The following is a 15,683-nucleotide window of genomic DNA, read 5'->3' as shown; positions in this document are numbered from 1 at the left end:
ATTAACAACATATATACTTTATTTAAATATAAGCCTATATACATATGTTCATTAAGTTATATTAACTTAATGTTATATAAACGTATAATTATTTATTCATATATAATCACTATTCAGTACTTTTGCAAAACATATACTCTATGTTATATTATTCATATTTTACTTTTTAATGTAATTTATTGCAAACATTATAATAGATCGCACCGATTATATTTTTGTAGGGCATTTTATTTTTATTTTATTGTTTCTCGAAGGACCTGTGATTTTTGTGCGTTTTTTCTTTAAAATAAATTGAACTTGTTTTCCTTTAATATTTGTTAGCTAATACAAGGATATTCATACATTTTTCAGGGTGATGTTTACAAACGCTTTCTGAGGCCACTTTATGTTGTTGATTTATTACATTTTATTCCTAATCAAATAAAATCAAATAATGATGACTCAGATTTATAGTAAATCCTACCCATTCTCATCAATAGAGGGCAGCACAAGCCAAACTTCTGAAAGAGCCATAGCGCCCTCATATAGATGCTTTTGTGTAAATGTTGACACTGGTGTGGCCCTTTGAAGTTTGTATGGGCTCAATATTTGTCCCTTAACACCTCTTCCTGTGTGCTTGTAAAAGAATAAGTGTGCGTTCGTGTCTTTGTGTGAGTGTCTCCTGCGAGGACGATTGTGGTTTGCTCACCTGTAGCTCAGCCATGATCTTATCTCCTTCATCCTCTTCATCTTGTAAGGTGGAGGTGTTGACAGGAGGAGGGGTGCGAGGCTTGGGCTTGACCTCTGGGGGCACACGCAAGGGTTTGGGCTTCGGGGCCTCCTCTTCACCCTCCTAAAGCCAAAACAACCAGCCGAGTGTGACCGACCCTCACCCTCCATTATGTCTTTCAAATCAACAAAAGCAGCTGGAATCTCTACCGTGACTTCCCGTCATTATTATTCTCAAAAACAAGGACACAATATGAAGCGCGCGGCACACCCAGGCAAAAAATAGCACAATGAAATTTCTAGATGTAGTAGGTAAGAAAGATGTGTTGTTTTCAAATAATAGTAATGGCAACTTGTCATGTTGTCTGGGAATGCGGCTCAGCGAGGCCTAAGTCGCATGAATGATGGCGTGTGATCTTAATTAGAGGAAGCTAAAAAAGCGTAACTCAAGCACCTGTGCGCTCGTGGACTCTTTCCGGGTGGTGTAGATCACCTCTCCTGAACGTCCAGTGGTGAGTCCGCTTCCAGAGGCGTAGAATCTGCGTGGAGGGGGAGGGGGAGGTGATTTGCTGGCCGTTTCAGGGCTGGGTTGTACTCTGTCAACACTGGCCCTGTGGGGCTTCTCTATGGTCGGCTTCTGTGGCCTCTCCAAACTGGTCTGGACTGGTTTATCTGCTTTCGGTCCATCCCGTGGTGAGGCTTCTGTTTGAAGTTAGATAAAGAGTGCATCGATAATAATTACTCCAGAGGTTAGGTCCAACTTTAATCAAACGCATCGGAACCTGCTGAACTGGGATTACTAATAAAACAAGGGGTGCTGTAATTATATATATATATTCCGTCAGACAAAAAACAAAACGTTATCAAACCAGCATGCAGAAAAAAAACATAAAACAAGAAAGGATAGAAAGAACCCATGCAGCCTTTAATGACTGTGTCAAAAGCTGAAATATTAATACAATAATTTCTTATAATACCAATATCATATAATAGTTCAGCTTGTAGGATGTAGTGTGGCCCCAACACACACTAAACCCAAAAAAAAAAAAATAAAAATAATAAGCTTTGCAACTTTTTTGGGTACCCATGATTGTGACTATACAATCATATTGCATTACAAAACGTATAGCCAAAAAGCCAATAAGGAAATATATTATTATAGCATATAAAAATCCAGTACTAATAAAAATAATAATATTAATTTATTATGCTAATAATTATAATAATGGCTGCTTTAACTCTCAAATGTTAAACCATAGAGATATTATTTTGCAGAGAAACTATACTAACCACACAAAATATATATTGTTCAAATTCATTACACCTTTTCTTGTGCATGATTTGGTAAAAAAACAAAAACAAATTAAACAAAAACAAGTGGGCAAAAACATGAAACTAACTTGAGTACAAAGAAAACATCTTTAACGTGTGCTTTTTGTCATGGACACTGAAAAATGTCATTCACCCAGATCCCTACAGTCTGAATGAATTGTTTCTATGCAGGTTGATATATGTGGACAGGCATACCAGGGAGTGGAGACACAGGATGTGGAGAGTCCACCTCATCCGGCAAGATGCTAGGAGGTTGGGAGGGGGTGCTGTCCACCTGTTTGCTCACTTCCAGGTCAGGTATGGCCTTCATAAGGCTGGCCTGGGTCTGCTGAAGGATCCTTTCCATTTCCTTTTCTGCTCCTAGCCCAGTAGAGTGAGTCTTGTCTTCCACTGCTGCCTGTTTTGAAATCTGTGAAAAAGCCGACAGAGCTTAGTTTGCTGGAATCAATTACTGGGCCACATTTACCAGTGTTCTAATGTTCTTAATTTCAATTAGTTATTGCTAAAATAGCAATTTCAGAAGGAAGTTTCGCGTAGGGGTAAAAAATGTCAACATTGTCACTTGATGCTAACAAACAGAAAGCTACAATGCTTAAAAGTGTACACATATATATATAAGATTCCAAAAAGAGTATTTTTGCAGCGATGCCATAGAAGAACCATTTTTCAAACTTTTTTCCACAAAAAAGAACCTTTTGTGCAATGAAAAGCTTGCATGGATGGATTAAAGGTTCTTCACGAAATCATCAATGCCAAGAAAGAACACTTATTTTTAAGAGTGTGCAAATAGTTACAGAAATAAGACATTCCTGTGTTGATGCCAATCCATGAATCGTAATCAATCAAAACTTAAAGTCACAGTTGAAGCACACCTCTTCAGGCACGGGCCTGCTCGTGTTGACAGAGATCTCCTCTGCTGAGGAGGATCCAGTCGTGCTGATGGCCTCGGTTGCTGGCACAGCTTCCTGTCCCTGCGGACCTGCTCTCTTTTGCAAGGCAGGGCTGTTTTCTCTGCTCCTGGGACTGACCTTGGCCACAGTGGGGGAGTCCCTGCCATGGGTGGGTGTGAGCGGGGGACTGGGGTGGTGTGTGCTGATGGGAGCCGTCTGAATGCGGTGCACATTGACTGGAGAAGATGGCACAGGCTCTGAACAGCTGACTTTGGCAGGTGATCTTGGCTGTGGGGTGGGGGACTCACAAACCGGTTTTGGAGATCTGTACTCTTCCACATAGGAAACTGAATCAGCTGGTGACGCCTTGCCTTGGACTGTGTCAGGAGTATGGTTGTGGCTTTCAGTGGTGTATCTACAACAAACAGAAACCCTAACCATGAATTTGCCAAAGCTCTAAAGGAATTGAATATTTCAGGTGGTACATGAGCTTTACCTTCTCAGTCCACTGAGAGCGTCAGTCAGGGCTTTGACTCTTTTTAACATGCTGTCCATTTTGTGCGGCTCCTCCTTAAGGAAGCGCACCGCCTCGACCTCCACCCTCAACACAGCACGCATTTTCATCTGCAGGGCTGGGAACTCTCCTGAAAAGATGCAATTCATTATTATACAAGAGAAAGGTCTACACTGCCATTTTTTTGATTACATAAAAAAAAAAAAAAAAACCCTCTTGGTTTATTTGTTAAAAAATACAGTATATTGTGAAATACATGCCCATATTGTGAAATAGTCATTACTCCAGTTTTCAGTGTTCCATGATACCCCAGAAATCATTTTAATATGCTGATATGGTGCACAAGAAAAAAATCCTTTAAATCAACATTAAAAGTGGCTGTGTTGCTTAATGTCTTTGTGGAAACTGTGATGCAATTTTTTATTATTATTAAGAAGCTCAAAAAAACTTGAATTTATTTTAAATATCATTTTTTGAAACACTGTAGATGTCTTTAGTGTAACTTTTAATCACTGACCCTAAACTTTTAAACGGTAGTGTATAATAATTAATAAATGATTATATAAGTCCAAATGCAATCACCTTTGAGTGTGGCCAAAGCTTCTCCTACTTTTCTTAAATTGACCGCCCCTTCCTCCACATCCTTCAGAGTGACCGGTCGGTTGCTCACGGCACAGGTGGATTCTTTCTTGAGCATCTCCACATAGTTCTCCAGCTCTCTGTGACAGTGTTACAAGGATGTGTCGTTTATTAGCACAGCTGTCACTTTTAACACTTTAATATTGCTCAAGCTGCATGTACTCTACAATGTAAAACCTGAACTGAAAGAAAAAAGAACTTTCTATCAATTTCTTGTTTTTAGTTGAAAAACTAACCCCATATTTTTGATGCAGTCTCAGACATTTGGACGCCACTGTTTATATACATTTCGATCGTATTTAATCCAGCATTTAGCGACACTTAATACTGTGCAATAAACAAGTCTTGACTGCCAGTCTTGACGGCTAAAGGCTGAAACCTGTTTAACGTGATTTAGTCTTGTTTGTTGACTGACAGTTCACATACAGAGAAGTCTAGCTGCGTAAGCAAATTTGGCAATAGAAGCCTGCCCTCAGCCAAATACTTTCAGAGGATCATCATAACCCATGTCTTTCTCGGATTTTTGGACTTCATTCGTATTAAAGTGGCTATGAAGTGTGAATTGTTGAAGCTGGTCACTGTGAGTTGTACCTGCACATAAAAGCCTTTAGCAGGGCCAGCCATGCAGGAATCTGCAAGCCAGTACACATGCTCTGAGATCATAGTTTAACATCATCCCTGTGGGAAATGGTGTGTGTTTTGTGTAATTTACCTGAGGGGTGTCTTAAGGGTTTTCCCATGCACAATGTCAAGTCCTGCTTTTTGTTATTTTTCTCACCATAGCTCAATCTAACATAAGGCAGTAACAACATTTCTTGGTTTTTAGTATTTTTGTGAAAAGATATCTGTTGGTCACTGGAAAAAAATACTTCGTATACTTAATGAAGTGACATTTTGTTTTTATTAAGTCTTAGTAATTTTAGCTGTGTCTGTCATTATTACAATTATTTAAATATTTATTTAGCTTTATTTCAGTTTTAGTCATATATTTAATTTCAGTTAGGTGTTAAAGCAACATTCTTAATTTTTATTTAAGTTTTTTAGGTTCACTTTTTTATCTAATATTTTTCAGTTAACATATACATTTTTAATAGAATACATTTTTAGTGATATGTTACAGCTTTTTTACTTTTAGTTAACAACTGAATAAACTAGTGCTGCCAAACGATTACTCGCATCTAAAATAAACGTTTCTGTTTACATAATATAAGTATGTGTGCTCTGTACATTTGTTATGTATATATAAACACACACACACATGCATGTATATATTTCAGACAAAATATGTTTAAATATTAAATATATTTATTGAAAATATAAATTATATAAATATAGATTTTTCAAAATATATACATGTATGTGCGCACTAATAACAACCAGGTTTCCTGCACATTGTTACTAAACACAGATTAATTTCTGAAGCACTCTAACTTATATTTCACTCTCAGAATATGTTTATCGTGACAGGAAACAGAAACTTTCACCAGTCTTATTCTTCTGAGACAGGTTGGGACAGTGGATTATTCATTGTGTTGTTTCACGCAATCGCACACACATCTCCACCCAATAAAGGTATGACTAGTTTTACTTAATCAAGGTTTGCACCAGCAAATATATTTTAGAAAAATACAATACAGAACTGACAATGTAAACACCCTCTCTGTCCACATGTATTATAAACCAACACTGATCTTTGTTTGTTAAACTGTGCGTTCAGCATCGACTGGAGACGTGGTATTATAATTAATTAGTACGGGGGATCAGGGAGAATTCAGCTTTGATTAGACGTGAGCAGTTAATCAGCATCAAATCTGGCTCGCCGACAGCAGCTAATCAGGGCGCTGATTTTCCCCTCTAGATCGCAGCATTTGTTTCTGTTCGTCTACAGCTGTCTCTCACATTCTGCAGATGACCAGTCCGTAATGAATTCTTCATGGGTAATTAATGTCAAGGTCTTAACAAGATCAGTAGTCACATACAAATCACGCTGACTTATTGTCCTACCCGAGCTGCACAAGAACCGTCTCCTCCATGCCCAGATATCTGTGTCTTTCTTCTTCCACCTGGACTCGTTGTCTATGAACAGGGTCCTCGGTGTGCGGCAAAGAGTCTGAAAGCCTGTCTGAGATCTCCTGCTCTACCTGCAGCAGCATCTGCCTCATGGCATCCTGGTTTTCCAGCTGTATTTGCAAGGCAAAGCTCTATCAGCATGTGTATTACAACTCATGTGTATATCATAACATTTGAATCACATTTCTATCAGAATATGTTATGTGTTTGTGGTTATATACTACCATTGAAATTTATGTTACATACTACCATTAATTTTTTTTTTGGAAAATGTTATTAAAATACTATAAAGAGTAACCCTGTTCATTAAAATATCATGAAAAAAAATCATTTTAAACACAATTTATTTCTTCACTGTCACATGATTCTTCAGAAATCATTCTAATATGCAGATTTTTTTTTAATGTTGAAAACAGTGCTGATTCTTTTCAGGATTCTGAATTTTTGGTAATATTAACAACAACAACAATAATAATAAATGACTTTACTTTGATCAATTTAATGGATTGTTTATGAATAAAAGTATTAATTTCTTGTTTTTAAATCTTAATGTCCCAAATGTCTGAACATTACTGTATTATTCAGAAGTGAAATATGTGAAGAATTCTTGCATAACTATTGCAAAATATTTTTTTATTTGACTGACAGCGCTAACATCTATAATTATAAAACATAATATTTTAAGTAGTGCTGTCAAACTATTAATTGCAATTAATCTCATTCAAAATTTTTGTTTGCATAATATATGTATGTGTTCTGTGTATACTTATTGTATATATAAATACACACACATGCATTACATATTTTGAAAATATTTATATGTATTTACATGTCTGTAGTTATATTCTTAAAATTTATTTTACAAATAAATATATAAACATATTTTTTTTCTGAAATATATGCATGCATCTGTGTGTGCTTATATATAAATAATAAATATACACAGCACACATACATATATTATGTAAGCAAAACATTTATTTTGGATGTGATTAATCGCGATTAATCATTTGACAGCACTTCTTTTAGGAAAAGCATTTAAAAAGAGTAGATGTCCTGGACAGAACCTCAGTTCAGTTTGAATTTCATGTGTACCTGCATCTGTTTGAGTTGATGGAGCTGCAGTCTGAGGTCAGAGACGTTTCTCCTGAAGGTAGAGAGGACTGAGCATATAGCAGGGTCTCTGACAGGAAGCTGAACCTGTGCTGAAATAATGTCTGTCTGCACAACTGGGTCTTCAGATGATATTATAGTACAGACGCCTGCACAAAAACACCAATTTATGATGTTATTACACTGATAACAACAAAACATGGTTAAATTAAGATTTAATTCAGATCCATGATTCACCAAAAAAAAATTACGGTAAAGCAAGCGTTACTATAATCAGTGGTGGAAAGAGTTTTGATTGGTTTTGCATCCAAGTCAGACCTGTCTGCTATTGGCTGAAGCACAGAACTCCATCCCAGCAGTTTGAACAGTGCCTGTCAAACGCCAGTTCGCTGTGTTCTCCATCGGCACCTTTGTCTTTTTTTTTTTCTTTTGGTGACAAATAAATTTAGCCTTGAATGCTTTAGTGTTGTTTTACTCAAGTAAAAGTACCACGATTTAATTATACTCAAGAAAGTAGAAAAATTGTAAAATGTACTCAAGTACTGTAACGAAAGTATTTGTAATTAGTTACTTTCCACCTCTGACTATAATAAATAATTGAAAATTTACTGACCACCATTCTGTGACGGAGAAGCCATCTTTACTGGTTTTTCACTATAGAGAAAGACAAAACATTCTGCATTTCATTATGCTGTTTTAATCTTCACATTATACTGATACAAATGCGATTCATGCTATTTTTAAAACTCATTAAATGTTTGTGTGAACATCCACCTGGAAGTCTCTTTGGCACTTGTATTTGGCCCTTTCATGAGAGCGTGTTGAACGAGTCCAGTAAGACTGGCTATCTGCTGCTCCATTGCCTTTATTCTTTCACTGCAAAACAAAGGTCACATGACTCACTTCAATAAAGAGATAATTTCATAATTTAATACACATACTGTTCAACTTCAATCAAATCAAAGGAGAATTAAACAATGCTAAAGGGCGAACCAGCAAATTATATCGCCTTTCTCTTTTCCTGAGGGCAAAACTGTGATGAACTTTGATATTCAAGGCCTGGCAGTGTATACATATAAATTTTGGGCTTTGCCCAGAGGAACACTTGCCCTTTTCTCAATTACACAACATGACTATTTTGTTGTTTTCCCCATCAGCTCTTAATTACTTATGCACTATTTGAACAAAAAACAACTTCAGAAGAAATGGAAATGAGGTATTATCGCAGTGTTCTTGTTTTAATATAACAGAAAACAATATATACATTAGCACCGTGTGCCTGAAAGACATTTTGTGTTGTATCACAACAAAGCAAGCTTCTGGGAATTTAAAAAGCCTCACCTCTGAGGATCTCCAGCTGCCACGTGTCCTTGAAAAGGCCTCTCTCCGTGACTGGGTGGAAGGTCGGCAAAAACAGGGGAGGCCACATTGCCTCTCACCCTGGTCGCCACCTCCACGGCCCCATTACTGTCCTTGCGGAAAGATCTTCTCACAGGTGACGCTCTTTCCGCTGCCACACCTTGTGAGGCCATGTGGGAGTTCTGGCCTGGGAGCATGTCGATCATTCTGACCTCATTGACCCTGTGAGGAGAGGCAGGCGGCGTTTTGGAGCCCATGGAGGCGAGCTGACTCTCACTGTACTTGCGAGATTTCTGTCTGTAGAGAGAGTGCTGCAGATCCTGGCCATCTGTGTACGCACCTACAGACTTGATAGTGGAGCGGTGCTGGATGTAGGCTGCCCCATCCGGGACGTCTCCAGTATGGCTGCCTTGCGATGAGGCAACGCTGAGCCTGGCCTCAGGTGAACCGTATGCTTCTGGATACAAAGGAGTGCTCTTGCTGCTCAGATCCTCATCTGGTTTCACGTCTCGTCGCTCCAGGATGGCACTGGAGCACGGTGTGATGGAACGACTTGGGGGCGCGTTGGACATGCGGTCCCTGGGTAAGGTGGCGCCACCGGGCATGGCAACAGAGTGACCGAAAGGGATCCTGGAAGGAGATGAGGGCATGGAGCGAGGTGTAGGAGGAGACATAGAGCCCTGGACTGAATGTATGGGACTGTGAGGCAGAGTGTGCACTGGGCTTTGGCCTCCAGGCTGCTGTCTGCCGCTGTAGAGCCGCTCTCTTGTGATCTAGGGATAGAACGAAAAAAGCATATTTTGCATTTTAAAGAGAATTTAGGCTATAAAACAAGGTGGTAACAATTTACTTAAAGTCTTTGTGTATAGTGCATTATAAAGGGTTATTAAAGAATATAATGCGTTGTAATTATTTATAATGTGCATTGTAATACATTATATCTTGTGGCAAATAATTATAACCAAATTTAAAATGCATAGTGTATAATTCATAATTAATGCATTAGAAGAATTTTAATAATGCATTATACATAAAGGATTTAATTAAAATGTTACCAAACAGGTTTTTGGAGGATAAAAAGGAAAAAATGTGAAGTAATGGTTATAAACTCGTTTTGCTACATCAAGTGGCATCCGGACAAAGCAGCAATAAAAATGTCCATAAAAATCAAACAATAAAACTCATTATTATCTATTATTAAAAGTAAATATAAATTTCATTACTATTTACTTATGTCACAAGTAACGGGACCCAAAGGCAAAGGCAAGTCAATCAAAGGATTTATTGTCTGCGGTGAGAGTCGAATGTGATAGCGAACAGCTAGAGTCTAAGATAGCAGAACAAGAGCTAGAAAGGAAGGAAGGAGTCAAACCCAGCTCATGATAATTTCTTTGTTTTTAACTTTTTAACCACAACCCAAATTACAAACTTCCATTGAGCTGAAAACTGAAATAATTTAATTGTTCTGGGTGTCATATTCTCTGTTTATAAATGAAATGACCTGTTTTTTTTGTTGTAGCATATCTATGTTTTGAGCACAAAATAGGTACCGACATGCTCAAAATGCCCTCGGAAAATTTTAAGGCCCTTATATTTAAAAGTACTATATTTTGGCTGAAACTGAAAGTCCCAACATTTTTGTTTCTAAAATTTTTATGCATGACTAATATATTTATTCATTGCACTTATTCATGATTGGTGCTTTTTATCTTATTATTTATACAATTGTTTTATTTTAGATTTGTACTACTGGCTTTTTGCATGTTTTTGTTTCAACAAAGCGACAGATATATTTGTACCAAAATAGTGTAGAGTTTAACTGTTCACACAACCTTTGATGCCAGTAACAAAACGTATAGAAAACATTTTCCGCTCCCTTTTGAAAGCTGATAAGCTATGCATTTTGTGCAAGATTATTTGGTCAGTTGCATTTTCTTATTTAGATTGCATTATTTTTTCTTTCCTCTGGCTGTTCGTGACCATGTTATTCAAAACACCATCCCACCAGTTAAAAACAGCCGGTAAACAACCCTCAATGAAGGTCAATGAATATGAAAAAGATCTTTGAATTTAATGAAAAGGAGCTTTTTATTGTATATTTGTCAGGAAAATGATTAATCTTCACAGAAAAGTTTTCGAAGCAGGAACCTAAAAACAACATTTTATTGTACGGCTGTGTTGATATGATTTATGTTTAGATAAGTGCACAGATATGAACAAAAAGATGGAACCAGTGCTAAAGCACAGACAACAGCCCTGCCCAAACCTGTCTTTGTACAGTGGTCATACATAAGTGTACAATAATAAAGCCCAAAGACAGAGCGTGTGTGTACGGCAACACCCTCTGAATTAGCCTAAAGATGAACAACAATCTCCAAACCTGTTCTTATATCGTCAGGTCTAGTTTCAGACCGCATTAATAAGAGAAACCCAGAAAATTATAATTGCACTTAATGTATTTGGTTGATGATTTGGCTGAATGCGTATCCTGAAAACTGTATCAAATGAATGACAAGACAATGCAAGATGCTTCAAATAAAATACCTAAGAGTTAAGTCTGTCTGTCATTGCTTCTTAAACATTTCTTTAAAGAAGCTCGCTTTTAGTAATAGACCAGGTTCTCACGAATGACAACCCAAACTGAGTCAGACATGTTTAAACAGGTGCAGCCATCGTTCCATTATTGTATTATCTAAGCTCAAAATAGGTGTCTTCTTTCAATGGGGACATAAAGACCTCCCTTAAATTAGTTTTAATATTTCTCATGCAACCACAGGAACCAAATGTACTACAGACATGCTTGTTTAAACGTAAAAAATCTGTGGGACCTTAGTTTGCCAAATGTCAGGAGTGATCCAAAGCACCTGAGAAAGCTAATTCGCAGAGCACCGCTGTACACGGCTCTGTAAATTACGTGTATGAAGGACAAGCTTCAACGTTCAAGAGATTTGCGGCGTTGATAAACAGCTAAAATGAAAGGCCAGTATATCATCAGGCCCAAAAAATACAGAAAATGGGTCTATTTTTGCAATCCTTCAAAATAAGTGCATCGCATCAACAAACGTGTCTATGCATGCGTGTTTGCTTTCTCACGCTCTCAGAGGATTTGTTTTACACATCCATTTGTTTTTCTAGTTCCTATCATCCCACTAATCTAAAATTTGGTTTAGGTGGAAGAGGGTTTCCCAATACCACAACACGTGGGCAGAGTGCAGTGTTTTTGCACAGATTTTATTGTCCAATGAACTCAAACTGAGACATGCAAACACACTGTGTAGAGATAAAATGGGAGTGGCAGGTTGGTTATTCCAGCTGTGAAGAACAGGAAAATGGAACAGGTGTGTAGGAACTAGTCAGTGATTTGTGAGTTTGACTAGTTTTTTAGTTTTAATATACTATAATATACTAAATTTGGAATTTTTTGTTTTAGCTTTAATGTGCAAAATGTAACATGACGCTAAAACTCTGTTAAACAATTTATAAATTCATCTCCTTTAAACCATTGTTGCTCCAGGCAACAATGCATCACTCATAAAACAAATTAATGAAATGTAATGAATTTCTTTCTTCAATTCGCCTACTGCGAGCAATGCCTCGGGTTTCCACACTTTGAATAGCAATTAGGCAACATTTCTCATTTTCATTTAAGTTTATAAATTTACAAAGATATCTGTCTGATGTGTATATTTCATTTCAGCTTTGTTTTAATTAATGACATTTTCTGTAACACTAACAATACAGATATTAATAACTATATATATTTAAAAAATAAACTCGAATGGAGTCAGGTGGACATAACCTTGAGCCGGCCAAATTATAGATGGCTTACAAGTGGACTGGTTGTTTAGACCAACAGCTGATTAGTCAATTTTGCAAACATGCAGTTTCGCACACCCTAGTCTAGATTCATTTCTCTGAACAAACTATGCTCAAGAAAACATTTAAAAAAAAACAAAATCCAGTTAGTTGCACTGTGTTTAAAGCGTGAGTGTTCTATTGTGTGCTGTGTATCATCTAGTTACTGTTTTTCATTCTAGATGTTGTGTTAAAGAACACATAAGCCTAGCTAAACAGCGGGCGGCTTGCGTTGTGGGTGGTGTGGTGGTGCAGACAGGAGCTGGTCCCTTCTGCACTCTCATTAGAGCTGAGAACTACAAGGTCAGACGCATCCGCTGCTGTGCTCTCCTGAGAGCTTGACCTCAGTTCATCTCCACACCCGGCCCAGGAATTTCAGCCCTGGCTTTGAATTATCCTTTTCCCAATCCTCCATGGCCCAATGAACTCAAGATATGGATGAGATAGCTGGAGACAGTGCAGTCTTCTCCAGAAGTGCTTATATAATTAGATAAAGCAAATTACACCACAGCAGAACAGCTACTAAATGTGTAACTCATCCTGCTAGAGATAGTACGCTGTCAGTAAATTTCTGGCCTGAAATGTTTTTTTATGTACTGTTTTGCATTTCAAAACTGCATCTAGCAGCTAAAGTGGTATTAAACATTAATAACATTATCCTACTGTACATTTGTAGGTTAATATCATAAGCCATTCATATGCATGGTTTCATGGAAAGCAGATGGGTTTGATTAGAAAGCAAGATGTTCAGCTCCAATTAAATCTGCTGATCAAATCAGATTCCATTTGTTGCATAATGAGATAAGGAACAGGCATTGTTTGGCTTTTAAAATTTATTTTCAGCTTTATTGGTCTCCAGAGACGCTGCCATAATGCTGAATTATACATTCCTGATGACAAATTACTTTAGCGTAGAGTGGCGAATACTATTGTGTCTTAGACATACAGTTAAAGATCTCAGCTGAGCTAACCTGTTTTGCTAAAGGTGATTGTGCATAATTGCGCAACAGTGGGTAGACCAATCAGTGGGCCTGAAAATGAATAGGTGTGGCAAGAATTCACTTCAAATTCTGAGCTTTAAAAGACGGACGCAGAGCTTCAGGGTCTCGCCACCTGTCAACACCAGCTGCAAATAGTGTTGAAAAGCAAAAGAGCTTTTTCAGTTAATGATTTTTGCTACCTGGTCTCATGGCATAAATGTACCTCGGTGCACTTTTTAGCGAGACTCCAAGAAGTATATATTAGTTTCCAAAAGAAATGAACACTAGAGGCAGTAAAACTCCAGTACCTTTTATGGTTATGACTTCTAAACAATATTAATATTAATAATAGATAGCATGATAGAGCATTAACTTTTAGCAACAATCCACTGACATTTCAATTCTCAACCGCCATAATACATTCATATATCAATGTAATAAAAATGTGCCAGGGTTCACATATTGAACCTGTGTTTTAGCAGCACTGAGTAGACATTTCTCTTTGAAACTGCAGTGAAACATGCAGTAAGGCAGATACAAAACAGTGTTGCACATAGAGTGCACAGTGGTACTTATTTTTAGGAGACCAGGTTGGATTTTGAGTTGAACATGGCTTATAATAATGGGACAGTTCAGTGATGTTGCAGGCACACTCTTGTCACTCACCCTAATTTCTCCATTATTGGCTCTTGCATTGTGATTAAAAGCCTGGGCTGGGTCTTTGTGATACACTTTCAGGCAAGACTGTGACGTAATGTTCCTGCAAAGAAAACATATTTTATATTTATAAAGGCTGTTGGGAAGTACGTTTTTAAAACAGTTTTGAAGTCCCATTTATTTGCCAAGGTTGCATTAATTTGATCAAAAATACACTAAAATGAGGAATATTGTAAAATATTATTAATTACTCCATTACTCATAACTCCAATCTTCAGTATCACTTGATCCTTTAGAAATCATTCTAATATGCTGATTTGATTCTCAAGAAACATTGCTTGTAAACAGGATGTGAAGTCCAAAGTGTTGTGGTGTAAATAAAACTTGAAAATTCAGGTTCAATGAGGCAGAACAGAGCGTTACTACAATAAGCTGCAGCTCATAGCGACACAAAGGTTAGAAGCGTGTCAACACAAGCTCCTTCCTCATAACTATAACGCTTGTTAAAAAAGCCAAACCCATCCTGTGCCGAATAACACACACACACACACACACAGATTGATCATGCTCTCTTTCTATTCCTGCTGACTTGTTAGGAAGCCGCAGGCCAGCGAAGAGTAGGGTGTGGAAAAGGGAGTCACCCAACAGTTTGAATGCACTTAAAAAAAATCACTGCAATTTTCTGTACTTAAATCCAAGCACACTGTAAAAGGGAAAGCTGTGATATTTTTTGCGATATTTAGCATCTAATATTTTGTAATTTGTTACATTTTTAAATTCATGATATAATTCACAACAGGAGACACACACCTGACATCAGTCAACTCGTAGTACATATTCCTCATGTCATCTTTGATGTAAATAGCCACGCTGGGGGACTCCAGTGTCTTCATAGTGAGGTGCTGAGGGAAGGCACTGACAAACAGAGCCTTGATGGTGTCTGCACCCGTCACCTCATTGGGCATTCGAATCTGTTTAGTCTCTTCTCCATACTGCAGGTAGAGGACACCTAAATATAAAGCACATAAAAGAGATTAATACTAGCACAGGGATTTCTGCAGTATTTTGGAGGTGAATTAAGTATGGAATGACTAAAAGCTGTGTAAATATATATCTTAAATGCATGTAGTGCAGCATATAGGCTAACAAGGGTACCAATGGTAAATGGTGACAACGGCATTCTGTCCCAGACCCTTCATTAAGTGATTCTCTTGAGACAGCCCAAATGGGGTCTTCATGGGAGGAATGCAGTGTAAGCATTTTCTTGCCATTTAACTTGAGATATTTGGAACAAAATGTACCATTTTCCGCTCTAGCTGCAAAACATGATCCAGATGTATGAACAGATACAGAGCTTTTATTAAAAATTAAGCATACATACATTAATAAACGTACCAATTAAAAGTGAAAGAATGCCCAGCACTCTAAGAAAGAAATCTATAAATTGTTTAATTAGAATTCTATTATAATATTTGAATATTGCGTTTAAAATATCGACGAGAATTTATAGATCCCTTTAAATGTGCAATAAACATTCTCCTATTTATCTGACTAACATCAACCTTG

At 37.4% G+C, this 15,683-nt stretch overlaps 1 protein-coding gene across 3 annotated transcripts in view; it reads right to left on the bottom strand.

Annotated features, from left to right (window-relative positions):
- Positions 1-15,683, bottom strand: part of si:ch211-207d6.2 (sickle tail protein homolog) — a 53,055-nt gene that overhangs the window by 6,568 nt on the left and 30,804 nt on the right. For all 3 annotated transcript variants that reach the window (XM_043216932.1, XM_043216938.1, XM_043216945.1), the window contains 13 exons: positions 14,928-15,126; positions 14,127-14,220; positions 8,608-9,398; positions 8,041-8,142; positions 7,880-7,920; positions 7,249-7,415; positions 6,088-6,263; positions 4,027-4,163; positions 3,427-3,574; positions 2,913-3,345; positions 2,236-2,449; positions 1,163-1,410; positions 689-832 (listed from right to left, as the gene is read on the bottom strand). In XM_043216932.1, coding sequence (XP_043072867.1) covers positions 689-832; positions 1,163-1,410; positions 2,236-2,449; positions 2,913-3,345; positions 3,427-3,574; positions 4,027-4,163; positions 6,088-6,263; positions 7,249-7,415; positions 7,880-7,920; positions 8,041-8,142; positions 8,608-9,398; positions 14,127-14,220; positions 14,928-15,126 — 2,894 coding nt within the window. The remainder of the gene's footprint in view (positions 1-688; positions 833-1,162; positions 1,411-2,235; positions 2,450-2,912; positions 3,346-3,426; positions 3,575-4,026; positions 4,164-6,087; positions 6,264-7,248; positions 7,416-7,879; positions 7,921-8,040; positions 8,143-8,607; positions 9,399-14,126; positions 14,221-14,927; positions 15,127-15,683) is intronic.

This window comes from Puntigrus tetrazona, chromosome 2 (assembly GCF_018831695.1).
Source record: "Puntigrus tetrazona isolate hp1 chromosome 2, ASM1883169v1, whole genome shotgun sequence".
In the NCBI taxonomy this organism is placed as follows: Eukaryota; Metazoa; Chordata; class Actinopteri; order Cypriniformes; family Cyprinidae; genus Puntigrus; species Puntigrus tetrazona.
The sequence above is the reverse complement of the archived record's forward strand: the minus strand, read 5'-3'. Positions and strand labels throughout refer to the sequence as shown.